The 20,994-nt window shown below is 43.4% G+C and overlaps 1 protein-coding gene across 1 annotated transcript in view; it reads left to right on the top strand.

Annotated features, from left to right (window-relative positions):
• LOC144762925 (TATA box-binding protein-associated factor RNA polymerase I subunit A-like) overlaps window positions 1-20,994 on the top strand; it is a 124,650-nt gene that overhangs the window by 43,174 nt on the left and 60,482 nt on the right. The window contains exon 3 of the mRNA XM_078648225.1: window positions 12,362-12,428. Coding sequence (XP_078504351.1) covers window positions 12,362-12,428 — 67 coding nt within the window. The remainder of the gene's footprint in view (window positions 1-12,361; window positions 12,429-20,994) is intronic.

Raw genomic sequence — 20,994 nt, 5'->3', positions numbered from 1 at the left:
TTTGGGTACAAACCACTAACCACGGTGGACCGTTGGTTATGTATTACTTGAAGGAAGCCAACCACCTTGTCCTCTAGCCTTTTTGTTCCTCAGGATTGCCCATGTGTAAATCTGTTTACAGGATTGAAGTCTGTAGATAAGTCCATGAATTCCAAATGGATTTTCTGTTTATATTGATGTGTAATAACATTCATATTCAGGCACCATCTCTGTAATACCAGCACCATCCGTGTAATACCAGCACCATCCCTGGAGCTGCATTGTGCTTGACATAGAATGAATGGTAAATAAAAAAATTCAGAAGATTCGTTTGAGTGAAGATTTGTTGTCTAAATTAATTTTGAAGTTGCATTGAAAACATAAGTTAATTTTCTTTTAAATCCTTCCTTTTTGGAAAATGAAAATATCAAATCTAAAACGTAAGCCTCTCCACAGAAACTGGACTACAATTTATGAATAAAGATGAATATTCATCTGAATTGATCTACGTTGCCTAAATTCTAGTTCCTCATTTTCTCGGCGGCCTTTCCTCTCAAATCAAGAAAATAAGGTGTTAAAAGTTCTACAATCATTGATTACGATTTTTAAAATAGCTTGAGAGATTTCTCTACTCTTCAAAAAGGCATGTGTTGTTGTTTTCAGTTAGGAATTTGGAATGGTGTTAAACCGGCACCAGAAAAGAGTATTTTCTAAGGGACCTTTATGCGGAGCCTGAACTAAGTAATTCATATTTTCCTCCTCGTCTGCTGGCTTGTGACCCAAACTGGTGGTGTCAGACAACCTTTAACTTTTGAAAGAAATCTGAATCATGAAAAGGTTCTTTGCTATTATGCTTTTTGTTGACTTTGACTACTTCTTACCTATTTGTGAGAATACAGATTGCTCTTTGACTGTTCAGTTTAAGCATTACCATTAGACAATGCTTTACAGCCCACAACTGCATTAGAAAGGTCACAATTCTAATGTGCTCAATTTTCAGTTATGAAGTCCCTATCATAGGTTTAATTAAACATGTATATCTTAACAACTCAATAAAAACGTATTTTTTAAAGTCTCTAGTAAAAAGTTAAAAAAAAACTTTTTAGATATCTACTTACTGATTTTTCTTCTACCATTTGCTTTTGAGGGGATCAAAATGTAGCTTAGTAGTAAAAGAAACTGCTTTTTTACAACGACCCCTAGCAAAACCTTAGAACACTTTACCTACTCCGTGTAGTACATCTCCCATTGTCAATGTTGAATCTGGCCAGTATTGTATTAATACTATTGGTGTGAGCAGAAGTTTTTTCATGTTTATAAGATAGACGTAAGGACTCATATCAGTTTTAAGCTGCACAAACTTCAAAGTAGGCTAATTTGGTTGCATCAGCAGTTTGTGCATGAACCTGGTGAACTATTCTGTTCTGGTTATCTTATATAGAAGGCATCCCAGCGCTCAGTCAGTCAACATACAGCACTTAAAGCCATGGCTCTACGGTAGGTAGCTCTGCTGGTTAAGGCCCTACGAAAGGAAAGTTCATTAGACTACTGGTGAACGGCAAGAGAAAGGGTGTTCCAGAGTTTGGGGGACTGATGAGGAAAAGAGCGACCACCCCATCGGGATCTGTCAAAACTTAGGAATTTGTGACATATGAGCAGAGCAAGATTTCTGTAACCTTCCAGGAATGTAAGCAGTGGCCAGTGATCTTGGTAGGACAGGACATCGCTTAAAGAGCGATCTGTATAGAATACATAAAGCCTTTAATTGAACCAGTTTCTCACCAGGGAGCCAGTGAAGATCTAAGAGCGGTTTAAGACACTTGATGCCTGGGGAGATTCATCAGGAGCCGTGCAGTGGCATTGTGAATAGTTTGTAACCTTTTTGTCACATAACAAGGTGACCCCAGGTACAAAACATTGTCATAGCCTAGGCGAGAAATGACCAAGCCCTGGACAGTTAGTCTTCTAGCTAGGAAAGAGAGTAGGTTTAATTCCTTCCTTAGCAATCTCAAGGCACCAAAACTGTTGGTCGCCAGTTTTGTTTTGCTTGGTGGTCCATGATGAGGCTAAAGTCTAGCCACATCCCAAGGCTGTTTATCACCCCTTTAGGACTGGGGAGTCCCTCCAGGCAATCAGAGACAATAGTTGGACCTTTCCTAATAAAGCCATTGCCTAAAAGCATGACCTCCGTCTTGTCTTCATTGAGCTTTAGTTTACAGTTCATCATCCAGCTGGCAACCTCATGAAGGCAAGGAATCACATTATGGTGTTTAGAGCTGGTGTTGGGCTGTCATTGGTGTATTAAACCAATGATAATCTAAAGGGCAGACAACTTCGGCCAGAGGAAGTAGATAAAGATTGAAAAGTGTGGGTCTCAAAGAGGACCCCTGTGGCACCCCGCGGTTCATAGGAAAACTGTACCTGTAACGATCTGTTCCTCACAAAAGAAGAGAGCCATTTCAAGGCATCCTCTGAATAAGCGTGGCATGATCTATTGTCTCAAAGGCCGCACTCAGATCTAACAAGATAAGGGCGGCTGACCCTCCTTTGTCCAATAAGGCTCTCAGTTCCTCAACCACAGCCAGCAAAGCTGTTTCTGTACTGTGCTGTGGCCTGAGCCACATTTGAGTGGGGTGGAGGATATTGTTGAACTCAAGTAAAGTGGAAAGATGCATATCAACATGCTACTCCAGGAGCCTCGGAAAGCCTGGCAACAAAGAAACAGGCCTAAAATTGCTTAGTCAAAGAGGTTCCAGCCCGGACCTTTTTAGAAGGGGCCTAACCACTGCATGCTTTGAAGTCGGAGCAATGCTGTCAAACCATTGCAGCAGGATATAAAACGGGGCAGGTGCCAAAGGGAAACCTGATTTCACTTCCTTTACAAGGTCCACAAGAAGGTTCACGCTAAAGTCTGTAAAAGTTGAAAGATTTCCCTTAGTCTGCGATGAAGAAACTTCACAGCTTGAGGATACTTTGGTAGCTGTGCCATCGGGAAAGAAAGAATAAATATCCTGTATCTTTTTATGAAAATATAGAGTCAGAGTGTTGCTACGCTCAGCTTAGGCTTCTAGTGCAGAACCTACAGACTTGGACTCTGTAATATCGATAAGGATCTGAAAGATCTCCTTGGGGGAATTGGCAGATTGTTCAATTTTGGTTGAATAGTAGGCAGATTGAGATGCTTTGATCTCCATGTTGTAGGGCCTAATGGCACTTTTATACTTTGCTTTGCTTTCTTCATCATAAGTCCTCCTCCAGCTTATTTCTAGTAGTTTCAGGTCTTTTTTTCAAGGCGAGTAAGTTGGGTTAAACCAAGGGGATGTCTTCTCCAGCTGAGGGACCTTCATCCATCTAGCAGGTAAGACTGTATCCAGTGAATATACGATCTAGTCATTGAATCTACATGCTGAGGAGCTGACATTGTCTGTCAAGTCAGGTCTCGTCTGTAGGACCACTGACCAATTGTCTAGGTTTAATTTGGACCAGTGACATTTTCAGCGCCTAATCTGAGTTGTAGCAATAGGAGCAGAGGGAACAGATAAAGTTAATTGAATCAAAAAGTGATCAGACCATGAAAAAAGTGATAGGTCTCAGTGCCTGAAGATTGGTGACATTACTGAACACTAGATCAATGGTGTGGCCCTTTTCATGGGTTGGCTCCTTTACCAACTGTAGCAATTGTAGGGATATAAAATCATGTGACCGGTTCCTGGCAACAGCATTGTCAGCATTGTCTGAGTCATCCAGGGGCAAGTTAAAGTCAGCAAGTATGGTGAAGCTTGCCTTGTTCACAGCGAATCCTGCGACTACGTTAGGGAGGGACTGCAGGAATTGAGCATAACGGCCTGGTGGTCTATACAATAGGCCCCCAGAGAAACTAAAAGTAGAACTAAGTGTGAAATTAAAAAGGAGGCTTTCACAGTTCTCTGTATGAAGTGGAGCAAACATTCCTTTTAGTTTTTTTTTATAGATAGTAGCCATCCAACCCCCTCCTTTACATTCCCGGTCATGCCGAGCAATAGAATAGCCAGGCAGCAAGCCTTGGACCACATTATGCTGGCCATTGTGGAATTGGACCAGGTGTCTTGAGCTTTTTATTGGCGGCAAATAGAGCTAGAATGATTTACGTTTTTGGTACAGTACCTGTGAGATTTGGAATTATTAAATGGGGGGTGAAGGGCTGTAGTGCAAGGTATGAACTTGCACAAAGTTAGTAAACCAGTTAGTAGAGGTAATTAGGAAAACCCGTTCTCTAATGGATACTTCTAACAACAGATCTCTCACCCTTTAAATATTCCCAGGTACCAGAATGTACCGGGAAACCTTTTAATTGTACCCCTGCCAGGCAGAAGGTGCAGTTGTGTGGCTCTGCACCAACGCCATTCCGCTTCAGAAGAGACGTGTGGTGCCGCATATAAGTGCCACCTATGTCTGCTGATGTCCGTTCCTTTTTTCCGTGCCACCAGATGCGGATGTGAATCAGGAGCTAGTCCTAGTCTCTGATCAAGACAATTCTATCAAATTTATAATAGAAATTATTCCAGGGTGTAAGGCAAATGTCACCCCCTAAAACTATAAGGTTTAAACATTGTAGGAACTATCACAAGAAAATGTCTCTGATCGATCCCCATATGTATGTCTTGGGGTTGAAACACGACTCAAAGGCCTGCGGTGACTGCACCCCGATGAACCCGAAGGCCGTACAGGACTGTGAAGCAACACTTTTAGTCATAGAACACAGAAATACTCCTCACTGGCTGAGGGAAAGGTTCCATTCCCATGGCAGATTATCATCGAAATCATTGGGTAAGTAAAAAAAAAAAAACACAAGAAGTCCAAGCTCTACTCTGCCCATTCACGTGACACTCAAACGCCTGAGAAGGCACATGGACATAAATGTGCCTCTTGGTCTACTTCCTGAAGTTGAACTCCTTTGAAACCTATTCTGCCTCTTGTCCTGGGCAACCCAAATTTCTAGGTCCATCTGTGACACAGCAGCAGATTGAGGACTATTTACAAAGCCATGCTTCATCTCCACTGGCAGGTCCATCCTTGGCACTAGCTGGAACTGACAAATCCACTGCAGGCTCTGAATCGCAACTTCGATCCTGGCCCTACACCATGTGCATCGACATCAATGTCGACACTGTAGGAGGAAACCCAACTAATTGTGCTGTACGAGCCCGAGCAGAACTAGTCTCGACCTCAAGCGAGGCCATGCCCCCCGAATCTTCAGCTTTTGGCAAGCAATCAAACACAGAGGATTGCGATTCCTTTGTTGTGGTAATGTGGAGGGCAGAAGAGGTTCTTGACCTCCAACCACAAAGTTGAAATAAAATGTTCTCACTGAGGTCCAACATCTTTGGCAGACACACACACAGTCCTTTCGGCCTTTTAATGAACCCCTGCCTGATACCCTGCTTGGGGCATTGGCAGAGCCAGGCTCCGGCCCTCCAGTTAAAAGTATATAGCTCAGTCTGCAGTCCTGCTCCGGGTCACCCAGCTTTCCTGACACAACATCCACTGCTGGAGAGTCTGATGGTAAAGGCATCCAACAGCAAGATAAAACGCAAAGCTTTCCCATCACTCCACTGGCCCATGAATCCTCAAAACCTTTCATAAGCGCATGTTCTAATCCACTAGCCTTGCTGTCCACGCGATAGCCTTGCTGTCAATGGCAGCAGCTTGCTTAGCTGCTCCTGCCACACAATTTGGTACACTGCTGTCATCCAAGATAGCCACAATGAGACAACATTTTTCATAACATGTGGACTGGACACTAAGGACTGCCTAGGCCAAGCAATAGGCACCAATGTGCCACTCAGTCAAGATGCCTGTATGAGGTCTGTGGGCTTCTCCCGTGATGTCTAAACTTCTCTTATGGACATGTCCTTTGATGGAGCTCGCCTTTTCAGCGAAAAAGCAGGTTCAGCTTTCAAGCGATTTAAAGATAGCAGGGGCCCGGCTCGCTCTTTAGGCCAATCTGCTGCAACACAACAATTCCACCAACAGTTTTGTCTCCTTTGTGGCGATGGTAGGGGTTACCAATATGGTCCGCACCATCCTATGCAACCTGTTAAGCAAACTCCACGATCCTTTCATGGCTGATGCGTATTTCACAATGACAGCATGGACAGCAGCGGCAGCAAGCAGGCTAGTCCAATGCCCCTCTGGCTGCCGCAAACACCAAACCTCTTTAGTTTGTCCTTCCAGAGACCCTGCCAGAGGCAGAATCCAGCATTTTCTTACAGGGTGGCAAGCGTTCCTGCGAATAGTCCTTTGGGGCTAAGCACTGCCATTTTCTTGTACTCCTCCATACCTTTTTACCACCGTCAATTCAGCTGACAAAGGACCATCTGTCTTACAGCAGGCAGAACAGGCCTTTCTGGCCCTAAGGAGCCATAGAGAGTGTGAAAAAACAATAGAGGAGTAACCCCTCGTGGGTAGAGAGAGAAATAACTCTCTAATCATGAGCAATAGTGCTCTGGCTAGCACGTTTTGCCCCAACCTGTTACTGGATAAAGCATATCCTTATAGAAGACCCCTCACTCACCAACCTGGTTGGTGACATGCTTCATCATCGGGGTCCCACCCCATAGGCCGAGTGCCTACAGGGTGTGCTGCGACACCTGATTACAGTGGAGCTGGTTTCGTTTTTATGTGTACAAGACTATCAAAGTTGTGTATTAAAAAGGGCCAACACTACTCACTTCAAGATTTATTCTTGAGCGCTTGAACCCTTATTAAAACTAAAGTGTGGCACCTTTGCCTAATTAGGAAGGCTTCGGTGTCAGAAGTCGTGTTAAAATATATAAAAATAGCAAAAGTGTGCTATGTGAATGTGAATATACAAAATAAATGTTTAAAAAGGTCACCTTTTTAAACATTTATTTTGTATATTCACATTCACATAGCACACTTTTGCTATTTTTATATATTTTAACACGACTTCTGACACCGAAGCCTTCCTAATTAGGCAAAGGTGCCACACTTTAGTTTTAATAAGGGTTCAAGCGCTCAAGAATAAATCTTGAAGTGAGTAGTGTTGGCCCTTTTTAATACACAACTTTGATAGTCTTGTACACATAAAAACGAAACCAGCTCCACTGTAATCAGGTGTCGCAGCACACCCTGTAGGCACTCGGCCTATGGGGTGGGACCCCGATGATGAAGCATGTCACCAACCAGGTTGGTGAGTGAGGGGTCTTCTATAAGGATATGCTTTATCCAGTAACAGGTTGGGGCAAAACGTGCTAGCCAGAGCACTATTGCTCATGATTAGAGAGTTATTTCTCTCTCTACCCACGAGGGGTTACTCCTCTATTGTTTTTTCAGATTAATTGGGGGACCAGGAGTTCCCGCCTCACATAGTGCTTAGCATTATTAAATTTCCCTCCCTCTCTCCATTGTTGTGAAGCCATAGAGAGTGTCCCAGGTTCAGAAATAGGTCTAGGTATCCTGATATTTTCTGGTGTTGAAGGAGGATGGAGGTCTCCGACCTATTGTATGCTTTCGCCCTTTCAATGCCTTCCTCTGACAAGGCAAATTCAAGATACTTACTCTGACCCAAGACTTGTTTGCTCTCAACCCCTGAGACTGGATGGTAACCTTGGACCTGCAAGACGCTTATTTCCACATCCTCACCGTGCAGATCCACAGGTGGTTCATGGCGAAATAGGAGAATTTTCAGTTTCCAGTGCTTCCCTTTGGCCTTACCAGTCAGTGCCCCTCGGTGTTAACGAAAGTGATGGCGGTGGTCACAGTATATCATCAGGGATCAAGGGTCACAGTCTTCCCCTACTTCGACGACATGCTGCTGAAGTCAGCAGGTTTGCCCCAGGCATTTGTGACCCACGTCAAGACTATGGCAAAACCACACGTGACTCCTACACAGTCACTCCTGTTCATTAGAGCTATTCTGGACATGGTTTAGTTTTGTGCCTTCCCCTAGCAGCGGAGATTCCTGGACTTTCGGACTATGACCTCTTTGTTTAAGCCTCTGTCCTGGATGTCAGTGAGGATAAATCTGAGGCTACTGGCAACTTGCATCCTGCTGGCGAAGCATGCAGATGGCATTTTCGAACCCTGCATTGGGGTCTGAAGTCCTAGTGGACACAGCACCAGGGTAATCTGTCCAATCAAGTCCAGATTTCAGAGAAGACTGCAAGAGGCCTGTAGTGGTGACTGGTGAACAGTGGTTCAGTAAGTTACAGTACCCTCTAATAAGGCGTTGGATCTCAACAGAGCCCTGGCTCCACATCAAGCTACTGGAGTTGCAGGCCATCCGTTTGGCTTTGAAAGGCGTCCTGCCATCCTTCAAAGGGACTGAGCAAGTTATGGCAGACAGGGAACCCGATGTTGTACCACCTGAAGTTATCACTGTGTTCTCCGAACAAGTTGCCCACCTCCCACGGATAGCTGCTCATTGGTCATACATTAGAGACATTTAATCAAAAGCAAGAGGCAGCACAAAATAACATGTATACACAGGTATGAGTCTAACGTTGAGGGACTCGTTTGCTGACAGAACTCTGTGCCTAACACAGCTTGGACGACTGACTTCAAGACTTTGAATCTTCAAACTCAGTCTTATTATAGGACATTTATTTTTCAAGCTTAGATGCACAGAAAGTCATTTCTTACAAGTGTACTCCGGACAGTTGGCTGTGCTTTGTGATGTTGCTTGCCCAGTTTGGCTTACAATACTTGTTATACAAAGCTGCTATTAGAAAGGCTTTGTTGAGGTGAAACAAGTTGGCTGCACTTGTGCTTTCAGAGGAAGAACCCAAATAAAAGACAAACGCATACAAAAAGGACCTATTAGTCTTGTCTTTACCCCTTCACTGCGGGGTGTTTTCACCCCGCTGTGCGGGGGGAGAAGGGGCCGCGCGCGGCGCCACTTTGCTTGTAACGAGCTCAGCTCGTCGTGAGGCACAGTGGTGCTGCACTCATGACGAGCTGAGCTCGTCACAGCCACACCCGTTTTTAGAACGTTCAGCACAGCGGGGAAATTATCCCCGCGTGCAAACTTTCCAAAGCCCGTGACGAGCACAGCTCGTCATGAGTGCAGCTCCACTGTGCCTCATGACGAGCTGAGCTCGTCACAAGCAGTCAAGGGGTTAAAGATACTTGTAGAAAGTATCTGTGTGTACATGTTATTTTTTGTTGCCTGTCACTTTTGTTTAAAAATCCTTCAAAGGGAGGCTTGTACAGGTGCTCATGAATAACACCCCCGCCATTTGGTACTGCAACAAGCAGGGCGTAGTGGATTTGTGAACTCTGTGTCAAGATGTCTTTGGAAGTGGCTACATAACCAGGGGATTTTCCTGGTGGTGCACCACCTGCCGCGCTCTTTACATACCAAATTGGACTAACCTAGTTGCCAGTGCTTAGCGGATCACAAATGCAGCTACACACGAAGATGGTGCTGGGTATCTTTTGCAAATGGGGAGAACCTTGGCTCAATGGCAGCATATTTGCATGTTTGAGTTGCCAAGATGGCTGTCTCTCAGACACGTGTTTCACCTGAAGTGGAGCTTGGGACTCCTGTATGTCTTCCTGCCTATGGGAAAAGTTTGTGGCTTGGTGAGGTACTCAGCAGATTGACCCACTTTCGGCCAGGCTAATCGAGATCTTATTTACTCCCTTTGAACTGCTGCACAGCTGTCCATTGCAGCTTCTCACACTAAAGACCGTCTTCCTTATCACCATGACATCGGCTCAGCATGTGAGTAAGCTATAAGCCCTTTCTGTCAACCCGCCGTATACAACAATCTTTCTGGAAAAGCTGGTGTTGAGGGCTTCAGCAGCTTTTCTTTCAAAGGTGGGCACTCCTTTTCATGTTCGCCAAAATATCACCCTCCTGACATTCTTCATTCCACCTCACCTCTCTAAGGAGGAACAGAGCCTTCTTCGGCTGGATCCTAAAAAAGCCCTCAGCTTTTACATTGATTGTACTAAGGATCATCGTGTGAACAATGAGCTCTTTGTTGGATTTTCTGGAGCAAAGAAGGGCAAGGCAATGCCAAAAGGAACAGATCTTGCTGGATTGTTCTTTGCATCAAAATCTTCTACACACTACCTAAGAAGTAGCCCCCAGAAGGTTTACGGGCTCATTCCACCAGAGATATGAAAAATGAAAGGGAAAAAGTAAGACTAAAACAACAAAAGCCAATTGTTGGTGTTCAGAGATATGATAACATTTAAATGGCAAAAAACAATAAAGCACTAATTTAATTCAGTGGGTGGAATGGCCAGATCCATAACATATTACCAACCCAAGCACAATGGAGCAATGGCCAGAAACAGCCTAATGTTTCATCTCGGTCAACCGTTTTACCATCTGAGATGAAAGTAAATATGGAAGTAAGAACGTTCACCTGATCAAAACAGGGTACTGTTGTAATATTTCCTCTAACACTGATCAGATAATTTTAGAGTCTCACTGAAGCCTCAAGTTTTTATTCCAAAAGCCAAAAGTACAAACTTGAAAAACTTTGGTTCTGAGATGACTTCCCCTCTAGGATTGCATTACAGCTTCATCCACTGTTGGGTTTTACTTTTTGACTAAAAGGGATCCATGAGAACCAACATCCTCAGCAAGGTGAGGTAGACAGGTAGAGTTGGGTAGGGCTCCATTGGGGCATATAGCTTCTGTGTCCAGCAGAAGCTTCATTTCTCAGAGCAAAATAATGATGAGTGACGTACACCTTGAAATCTTGTACACCATGGTTATACCTCCCAAGTATTCACTTTTGGATGCAAACATTTTTTTTTTCTTGCTCACTTCCCAAGCCTCCCTATAGCTCCTATAGCTAAAGAGAGCTACTACAATTCCTGGACAAATACAGCAGTAGAAGGTAGGCTGAACCACTCACTAGCCAGGACCCCAAACTAGGAATCTACAATTCTGGTTTTGTATTGAAAAATGCCCTTCCTGTTGTTTGTTCTCAGCCTGCCCGGATCTGGCCATAAAAAAGCACTTCCATTTCTTGGGTAAAAAGGAAACTGAATAAATAGCCAACATATGGCTATTTGTATGGGTTTTTTGTGAAGTTGTATCAAAAACAATTTACCACAGTTTTTACATGTTTTATTTTTTTATTTTATGGTGTCAACCTACTTGGCAGTTTGTGATGGAAACAGCTGTGAAACCTATGGGTGATCCAGGAAACCAACAGCAGTAGACAAAAATCAGAATTTAACAAGGGGTTATTTGTGCAGTTCCCTGAACGATTTCTCAATGAAACAAATCTTTGCAATCTAATAATTATGAAAATAAGTCGAAATAATAGCAATTGGTGACAGCATCTTCATCTTTAATTTATTTTCTCAAAGGCCTATGACTAATGCAATATACCATTAAGATCGCCGGACCCTTCTGGTCACAAAAATTTGTAAGGCTTGTAGGTTTTTCTGTGTATTTCTGATATGTGCACAAGATCTTGAGTTTCAGAACCATGGTTATTTGTACATCTCTGAATTTAGAGTTACCCATACTATCATGTGAATCAGAGGTCATTTTGCAAAATGTGTTCTTCCTTGCATGCTGACTCACATTTGGATGAAGGAGTTCTGCGGCCCCTGCAGCAACATTAGGACACAAAAAACAGTTAGTCTCCTGGGTCATGACCAGAGGAGAACTTACCATCTGTTGTTTAAAGTACTCCTAGCTGGACCCATATGCTCTTCAACTGGAGTCCAAGACCCTCTTGTTGTTTTTATAAATTGCATTTTCTGTGCCGAAAAAGTTAAAAGAAATGCTCAGACATGTTTGTTTTATTTATTTTTTATTTTAAACCAATATGTTTCCGGCTATGTATTTTGACATTTTTCACCTGGAAAATGTAATAATAAAAACTATATAAAAAGAGTTACATTTTTTTTCATTAAAACCTTATGAAACATTTTTATAGTAGTCGATATTAATAAATATTGCATTGTGTGAATTATTGAAATATACATTTGATTAAAAATATTGGTGATTTTTGGAGAAAGATGATAGACCTGGTATATATATATTGATAAGCTCACCCCTTGATTAAGCCGATAGGCTCACTTTTAATATTTTAATGTTGGACAAGGCCGTGTGTTAGCTTTAATTATTGTAATAAAATATGACTTCATTTTGCAATACAATGAAAAAAACCAAAGCTTAAAATGATGATGCAGTTATGTGAAAAGTTTAGTGACATCGTAACATTGGAAACTTAAAAAAATTATTAGAATATAGGAAACAGTATGTACTGCTCTTCAGCACTACTAGGTAACCTTGGAATTGTGAAGAACCATAGAGGACAGGAGTTTAAGATTAGGTGGAAAGCAGTATAAAATGATGGTAAAGAAAAAAGAACTAAACTGACTCAATCTCTTCTTTTTTCAGATTCTACATCAGCTTGTGCCTTCTCATGAACTGATGTTGGAGTTGAATACACTGCTTCAGGAATCCGGTATGCTTTAGTACATTTACCCTCTTTTGAAGAGAGCAAGTGTTTACCCTTTTTACCAGTTTACAATTGAATCGGGTGAGTTTTTAATTAGGCCTTGCGTGAGTGAATGGTTCTTCTCTCCTCCTCAAGTTAGGGTGATGAGATGAGCAACCCTCAAAGCTGGACTATGGTCAATTGCCATGTTGACTTTTGGCAGTATAAAGTTACAGTTCAACAAATTGGGCAGATCCACAGTTGTCTCGAAGGCAAGGTCCACGACTATTGTGCTCAAGATGTGGAAAGATATGAATGACCGTGCTGGGTACTTCGTTTTTCACGGCGGTATGCATTAATGAGTTCCAATGCAAATCTACAAAATGTTGCGCTTCTTTCTTTTTGGTTCTATTTTCACTTAATTCTTTCAAAAAAATCATACCTCCGGTTCTACTGGTTAGAATTTTGTAGGTTTGGTCTTGTTTTATTTATTAAATTGTACTCTATTTTTCTAAATTGGTGGGGGATCCTTTGTGTGTGCTCGTTTTCACTTTATTTCTGTTTGAAATGTTGCACAAATGCTTTACATATTTACTCTAAGACTCAGTGTTCTTCAATCTGTGGGGCGCGCCCCCCTGGGGGGGCGCGACACCTTCCCAGGGGGGGCGCCACTCCACTTCAATCTGACCTTTGTGCCCTGTCTTCTTGAAGCACTCCGGTATGTGGAAGGGGGAGGGAGGGGAGATCCATGGGGCAGGAGGTGCCCGTTCTTTTGTTATGTTTACTCTCCCAGGAGGGGGTTAATCACAGAGTTGACAGCTTCAGCGGGACACACTTTTGGTTTTAGCAGAGGAGACCCCCTCGCCTCCCACTGCACCTGAAGCATGTCAGCTCTGTGAATTAACCCCCTCCTGGGAGAGTTAGCTCTTCCCAGAACGGAGACAACGTTTCCAGGGACATAATGCTCCGTTTGCTACCTCTTGTATTTGTTTGCTCATGATTGGCACTTTTGCCTCATGTAATTTAGCGTTTGCTTTTGTAAATTGTTCACTTGTAATGTTCTCATGTATCAATCAGTTCTGTTCCTATTGTGAAGCGCTCTGACCCCTTCGGGTAAAGTCTGCGCTATATAAAAACGCATAAATAAATAAAGGGGTTGGGTGGGGGGGACTGAAAGAGGCAGCTCTATTCTACAGAGTCTTGCCCTCATGACCTTGAATCCTTTTTAAACACAATGTTGTAAATATCGTTTTTCAATCATTAATTTTTAATGTGTTAAAGTCTATTACATACATTTTGCAGACAAAATGTGTTTATGCGTAATGCGACGTCCATATAAAAAGTTTATTTTAGATCAATACATGACCTCACATATGAGAAATAGAGGTGGTGACACATTATTTACAGTAATAGTAGCGAACTGCTGTTGTGTTACATACTGAAAACACACATCACTGTCCCTGAATATCCGATGTACACACATTTAGTATTTGACCAAAGAAGGCATGAAAGAGCTGAGACTGGATCATAAAATCAAAGCTGGTCCCAACAGGGCCCCAAAAATACATTTGGCCCACAGGCCCCAAAATCCTTAAAACGTCTCTGAAAGTTTATTTTAAAATTACACAGACATGCACACAAAATTCCAGCCAGCCATGTGTTTAAACAGCTTTCAAATTGCTAAATATGATTATAAATAAGAAGTATGTATTCATTTGTAATGTTAACGAGCTCCCGGTCCCCCTTCTTTTTGTTGATTCATTTGTAATGTGCCTTTTCTATCTTTGTTCCCTTTTATTATCAGTCATGGATCATTAATTATTTTTTTTTTTTTTTTTGCAAGACGTTTATTAGTAATCAACAGAGCAGTACATATAGCTTGGCCTACAACCCTTGGGGCCAGCCGCAACATTACGATGTATTTTAAGAATAAAGAGGTGCAAGAGATAGGTATACATTCCCATAGCTATGACCACGGAATATAAGTCATTAATGGTATCTTTCATAGTACGGGTGCTCATATTTCAATTGTGCATGTAAAGGACGTCTTATTTTATTAGTTTATAAGGAAACAATTTAACTCTGTGAACTGAACGGTTCTCATCGGTGTGTCCCACATTGTTGGCCGTGTCGTCAAATAACATTTCAGTGTCTACTGTACTGAAACCCAGAAAGGTCACGGATAGACCTCGGCTGCGTGTCAGTAGAATAAAGGTATCTGATACACTTGTGCGGTCTATCCTCGCCGCGAGTCACTCCATCCATTAAGGACGGCAGGGCCCCACGGATTATCAATTCATTGTGTGATGCGTCATATGGATAACTGTTATAGCCTGACTATAAATTGGGGAGATATGACCCGCGTCAGTCCTCGTGGCCGGTCGGGTGTCTGAGTGTGCCTCCGGAATGAAGTGTGTGAGGAAAAAGGGGGCTATGTATGGGAGACAAGAATCCAAAACAGTTAAACGGGGGGGGGGGGTTATGTGGCAGGGGGGGTGGGGAGGGAGAGTGTACTTAAGGGAGCAATGCCGTGAAAGGGGGCCAGGAAGATATTGTAACATGACTTGCACTGATGTGTCTCCGTGTGGGTGGCTGTCCGGACCTCCGGTCAGCGTGTCGGACGTGTGGTATGGTCATTTGTCAGTTGTCAGGGCGGCTAGGGAGGAGGCAGTCTCCACCAGTCTGTAAGCACCACATCCCCAGCGCTCCGAGTGTGTGAGTGTCGTGAGGGGGAAGCACTATCTGTGTCCTTGGCGTCTCCACATCCGTCCCGTCCGCGTCCCCTCGCGTGTGGCGGTCCCTATACGAATCCTCTGGTCGCGCCCTCTTTCTGGAGGGATCTCAATATATCATCCCAGAGTTGTGCGATTGGGAAATCAGTCATGGATCATTCATGCAGCTCTAGAAATCAATTAAAAGTTCTTTCTATTTATATTTGCTGTTCAAAGTATGCACAGACAAGTGCTGTAAATACAGCTTTAGGTGACTGCTTATTTGTATACCATCTGTGACATCAAAATAATGAGCTGGCAGCCGTAATCATAAGACTGGAAGTTTGTTGAGGGATCAGCACCTTATTTATTTCCTCCACCCTGATTCCTGGTTACTGCCTTAATATCAATAGTTAAACACATTTGAAACCCTACGCTGCCGTCAATAATATGCTGAGTTACTTCAAGTGTCTGGGAATGCACCCTGCATTCAGACCACTCACTCCTCATTCTCGCCCTTCACTTTCACTCTCACCCAGCACTCACACTGACCCCGATGCACTCACGCCATTCACCCACTTACCCTCCACTCACAGCGATCACAATGCACTCACACTGATCACTATGCACTCACACCATTCACCCGCTCACCCTGCACTCACACTGATCACCATGTTCTCACACCATTCACCCACTTACCCTCCACTCACAGTGATCACTCTGCACTCACAATGCACTTGCCCTTTTCACCCTGTATCTCAGCCTGCAGTCACACAAGCACACTACTCAACCTGCACTCATGACACTTCACTCACCTGACCCCCTCACTGTTCAATCTGCAATCTCGCTCCAGTAAGCCCACCACTAACCATACATTCATTCGGCCCACTCTGCACTAACATGCGCCCCCAATTTTATCTTGGAAAGTGGTGTATTGAGCTGTGTAATAAGCCTCTGTCATTTCACCACACCCACCTACTCACAAACCTGCAGTTTACTAAGCACTCTTATTGTATTGATTGTTATTCGCTGAATATGCCCGGAATGTGTGCGTGGTGGTCGAGTCCAGAAATTTCTGTCAGGTGGTGGGGGGGCCCAACATCTAAAAAAAAATCAGCTGGGGGGGCTCAACCTACAAAAGTTTGAAGACCTCTGCTCTAAGTTGAGCTTGACTGCTCTGTGCCAAGGTACCAGAGGGTTGAACACAGGTTCATTTAGGGTTGGCTTGTGCATCATCCGGACAAAGATTGTGATTGCTACTTGACCAGGGCTCACACCCCAGTCAACCAACAATTTAATTTCTCACAGAAAGGGTACCCACATATACCATACATTTAACTTCGGATCAATAACCAGTGTTGTAAATTGGGGAGTCGTTGATTTACAGGGACATATTGCTGCTTACCTAATGAAAGGGTGAAAGAAGAGGGCAGCTATAGGTGATTAATTTGGGAGCTGACCTCTGATCAGTTACAAACATATCTGTGTACAGCTCCACACTCATCTTTGTACAGATGTAGCAGATCTGTGGCAAATGGCTATGGATGTTTACCAACTTATTAAAATGTAAATTCAAGCTCAGTCGTTTAATAATATAAATGATTTGCATGAAATACATGTTTCCAGAGGTGCTTCTGTCCACAAGATACCAGGGGCAAGGATGGAAAGTAGCCTGCTTATGTGGCTAGGTTCATGTGAATGCAAGCTATGACCAGGGCATCATGCACTGGTACTAATTTGCTGTGAAAATGGCACTTATGAATTCTAGACAGATCAGAATGACACAACCAACACATATTTAGCAGAGGTGAGACTTTTGGTACTGCAGTTCAGGGTCATAGACTGGATGAATCACAGCAATCTTAAATGTAACTCTGAATGGTCCGTCGGCATAAACGCCCGACGCTGGTGCTGGAAACCAGGGTTCGAGCCTCAAGGTCGCGTCCACATCCTGTGATTCTGGGCAAATCACTTAATCTCACCGTGCCTGAATGTGTAATGTAAATACGGTGCTCATGTAAAGCGCTCCAATACCTTCGGGTCGAGTTCGCGCTATATAAAGTATGCAAAAAAAAAAATAGACTGAAATTCTGCTCTTCTGATGTTTCCAAGATAACTGGATCAGTAATTGGTGGCCTCTGGTCTGTTCTAACCCCCAAAGTCTTCCACTAAAGTCAGGAATCTGGGAGTGAAGTTAGACAATCTTTCATTTCTCCCACAGATCTTTTCAGTCATCAGAACCTGTTATGCATTACTCCATTCCCTTAAGAAATTCTTAAATCTTCTTCCTTTAGAAACTCACAAAACAGTGTTCCACACCTTGGTCAATGCAAGGCTAGACTACGCAAATATAATTTCTATTGGTTAACTGGAGTATTTAGGCAACCACACTTCAGACTATTCAGAATTCTGCTGTCCGATTAGTTCTAAAGACACCTTTGCACCATCTTAAACTACTTTTCTGTCCAAAAAAGGACCATTTTTTGTGCTTTGCCACTGGCTGACCGAGCTACCTATAATTGTGGGCCCAAAATTAATTTGATCGTCTTCAGCATTACATTCTAGCTTGAACCTTGATATTTTCTGATGTTCTTGCTCAAATCCCCAGCTGTAAACATTCCAGGAGGGGATGGTGCTCCTTCACCATCTTGGCAGCCAAAGCCATGAACCATGTTACGCTGACACTCTGTCTTACATGCAATGAGTTGCACTTCAGAAACCATTTAGTGAGGTTGGTCTCTACCTAGTATCCTGGTTTTCACTGCTGGCTCCCTTGTTTTATTTTTAATGCTGGGGCACTCCGTTTTGGAGTAGCTGTTTTTCTCTACAAATCCCTTCATTTATTCACTCATTCATTCTGGAAATTAATGTTTTAATTGGCCAGTCTATCCCTCTCACAGTTGGTCAATGACAGCTGTTTACTAGGGAGATATCCCCATACTTTATTGGACATTTTTAGCAAAATATTGCTGCAGTCTCGGAGGAATTTGGGCAACCAGGCCAAACCCATCCAGGATGGTTAGGATGCAGCAAAATACATAATCCATTCTGGGCTGGACACAACTGATTGCTTGGGCAGAGCATTTGACACTTAAGAGGGCAGCTTCACTGATGAATATACCATTAGTTGGTTTCACCTATTTGGCGGGAAAAGCCAATTCTACTCTGCACCACAGTTCCATCAGCAGTTTCCCCCCTTTCGGGGCTACTCCAAAGGTTTGGCATATCGGCCACGCTAGGGCCTTCGCCCTGCAAAAGGTACCTCAGTCCCTGTGGGGGGCAAGGATCAGGCAAACAACATCCATGCCACCAGGGGCAGTGTGCTTCCCAGTCCCCCACCCTGTGGCATAAACCTCCAAGCCGCTTTTGTTTGCTATCAGTGGCACACAACCACCCTGTGGGAGGCAGGACCAGATATTTCCTCCAAGGTTGGCAAAATGTAACGTTCAACCACTCACCCCCAGTCACAGATCTGGGTTTATTCCATCATTCTTTTGCTCTCTATGCCCCCCGAAACCGGCCCCAGGATGCTTGTTTCCGGTCCAGGGTGGACCTGGCCTGGCAGTTCAGGCTGGACTGTACCCTTGAAGAGCAGGGTCAAGACTGATTTGCATGTGGCTGGGTCCAAACTGAGCTGGCATGGTGGGCAAAAGAACGATGGATTGAACCCAGATCCGTGACTGGGGGTGAGTGGTTGAAAAGTTTCAGCACTCTGTCGATCATCTTGTTGTGTTTGGAGTATCAGGGCATTTCTCTGGTCCTAGACCACCTGACAGGATCTTTGAATGTCCAGGCAGATGAATTCAGTTGGCGGCACCTATCCGATCACAAATGGCAGTTGCATCCTGAGGTGGCACAGAGCATCTTTAAACAATGGGGAGTAACTTGGTTAGATTTTTTTGCCACTGTTGAAAACACAATGTTAAAAATTTTGCATGATGGAATTTCCAAGAGGGCTCTTTCTTGGAGACACATTATTTATAAAGTATGCATTCCTGACTCTGCTTTTCCTGTCCCAAGTTCTAAAGATCATCAGGAACGACGGGACCCAGGTCATCCTAATGGCTATGGATTGGGCAAGAAGAGTATGGTACTTTGAATTTCTGGGCAGGAGCATCTGTCCTCCAATGAGACTACCGCTTCTGGAAGACCTCCTGGTGGTGCAACAGAGCAGAGCCCCACTCACATACCTGTGTAATCTGTACTTTCATGCTTTAAGTTTTAGCGGCAGCATTTAACTGTGTTTGATCTTTCTTCCAAAGTTGTGGATGTCATCATTACTGCCAGGCGTCCCTCTACAAAGTCTGTTTACTCTAAGCACTGGGACAGTTTTGTGGCCCAATATGGTACCTCTAATATGGACCTGTTACACGCCAAACTGTACAATGTTTTGTGTGTTTTGTCTCTGGCCCAGCAAGGACTTGCTATGGGCACTGTTGCAAGTAATTTGTCTGCCCTTTCAGACTATTTGCCTTTGCGGGACCAGCCGTCCTTGTTCATATTACATGTTCTGATGAGGTTTATAAAAGGTTTCATACATTTTTACTCTCAAACTCTTTGTGATGCCACAGTAGGATTTCAGTTTGATCTGCACTTTACCCATGCTCTCCCTTTGAACCAATGCACAGCTGTCCATTACATCTCTTGACTCAATTAAATTAAAAAAACTTTATTCGGTTTGTATTAAACCATAAAAGTGTACTCGCGTAAAAACGGATTACATTACTCACAAATAGTATCAAATCAGATTAAAAAAAGCAAAGCTGATAGCACTTAACATACACCATGGGGCCACTGTTACTCACATCTAAAAACACATAAAATAAGTTTTTAAAAAGGTAATACAGTTTCTCAAAACCATTGTTGGGTCGTCACTATATCGGTACAACAATGCTTTTGTGTGTATTAAAATGCATTGATAATATAAAGTGACTCTCTTGACTCTAAATGACTGTAGTCCTAGCTACGATAACTTCAGCTCATCTTGTGAGTGAACTTCAAGCTCTCTATTTATCAGCCGTCTTACACCACCTTGTTACTAGATAAAGTAGTGTGGAGGACCAATGCAGTCTTTTTCCCAAAGGTTGTGACTTCTTTTCAAGTTGGCAAGCCATTATTCTCCCAATGTTCTTTGCTCCGCCTCACCCATTGAAAGAGGAGGCGATACTCCATCTAATGGACCCCAAGAGAACCTTTAACTTTCACATTGATTGCACCAAAGACCATCGGGTGGATGATCAGCATTTTTGTGATGTTCTATGGGGCAAAGTAAGGCATAGCAGCGCAGGAAAGGACTCTGTCAACATGGATAGCTCTTTGTATTATTATCTTCTACACATTAGCTATGAAGGAGCCTTCAGAAGGACTGAGGGTCTATTCCACCAGGGCCAAAGCTGCTATCACTGCTTTGGCACACAGGGTACCTGTTTTTGATGATATCGGTCAGACGGCTATATGAGCATCAGTGCACATGTTCGTGAATCCCTACTGCCGTGACGATCCGGTCTGAAGGGAATTTTGCCTGTTTAGTCCTGCAGGACTTTTTGACCTGAGCCTATTCCACTGATCCACCATCATGGGAGAAACCGCGTTGGTATCTATTTTACAGGTTAGCAATTTACCATTATAAGTATCCATCAGAAGAACACTTTAATTACCTTCAATAAATTTCTTTCTAGTGAACACTGTATCTAACCACAGATTTCTCACTGCTATCCTGCCTCCCTGTTCCGGGCAATATTCTGGTTTTCACACCAAAAAAGGTCAGAAACTAGAGATCTGTACACTGGTACGTCTGAGTATAGTTGAGCTTCTCGTCCAAGGGAGCAAATGGAGTCGAGAAAGAAACTACCAGTTATACACAAGGGTGGCGCTTGAATGAG

This window comes from Lissotriton helveticus, chromosome 6, assembly GCF_964261635.1.
Source record: "Lissotriton helveticus chromosome 6, aLisHel1.1, whole genome shotgun sequence".
Taxonomy (NCBI): domain Eukaryota; kingdom Metazoa; phylum Chordata; class Amphibia; order Caudata; family Salamandridae; genus Lissotriton; species Lissotriton helveticus.
The sequence above is the reverse complement of the archived record's forward strand: the minus strand, read 5'-3'. Positions and strand labels throughout refer to the sequence as shown.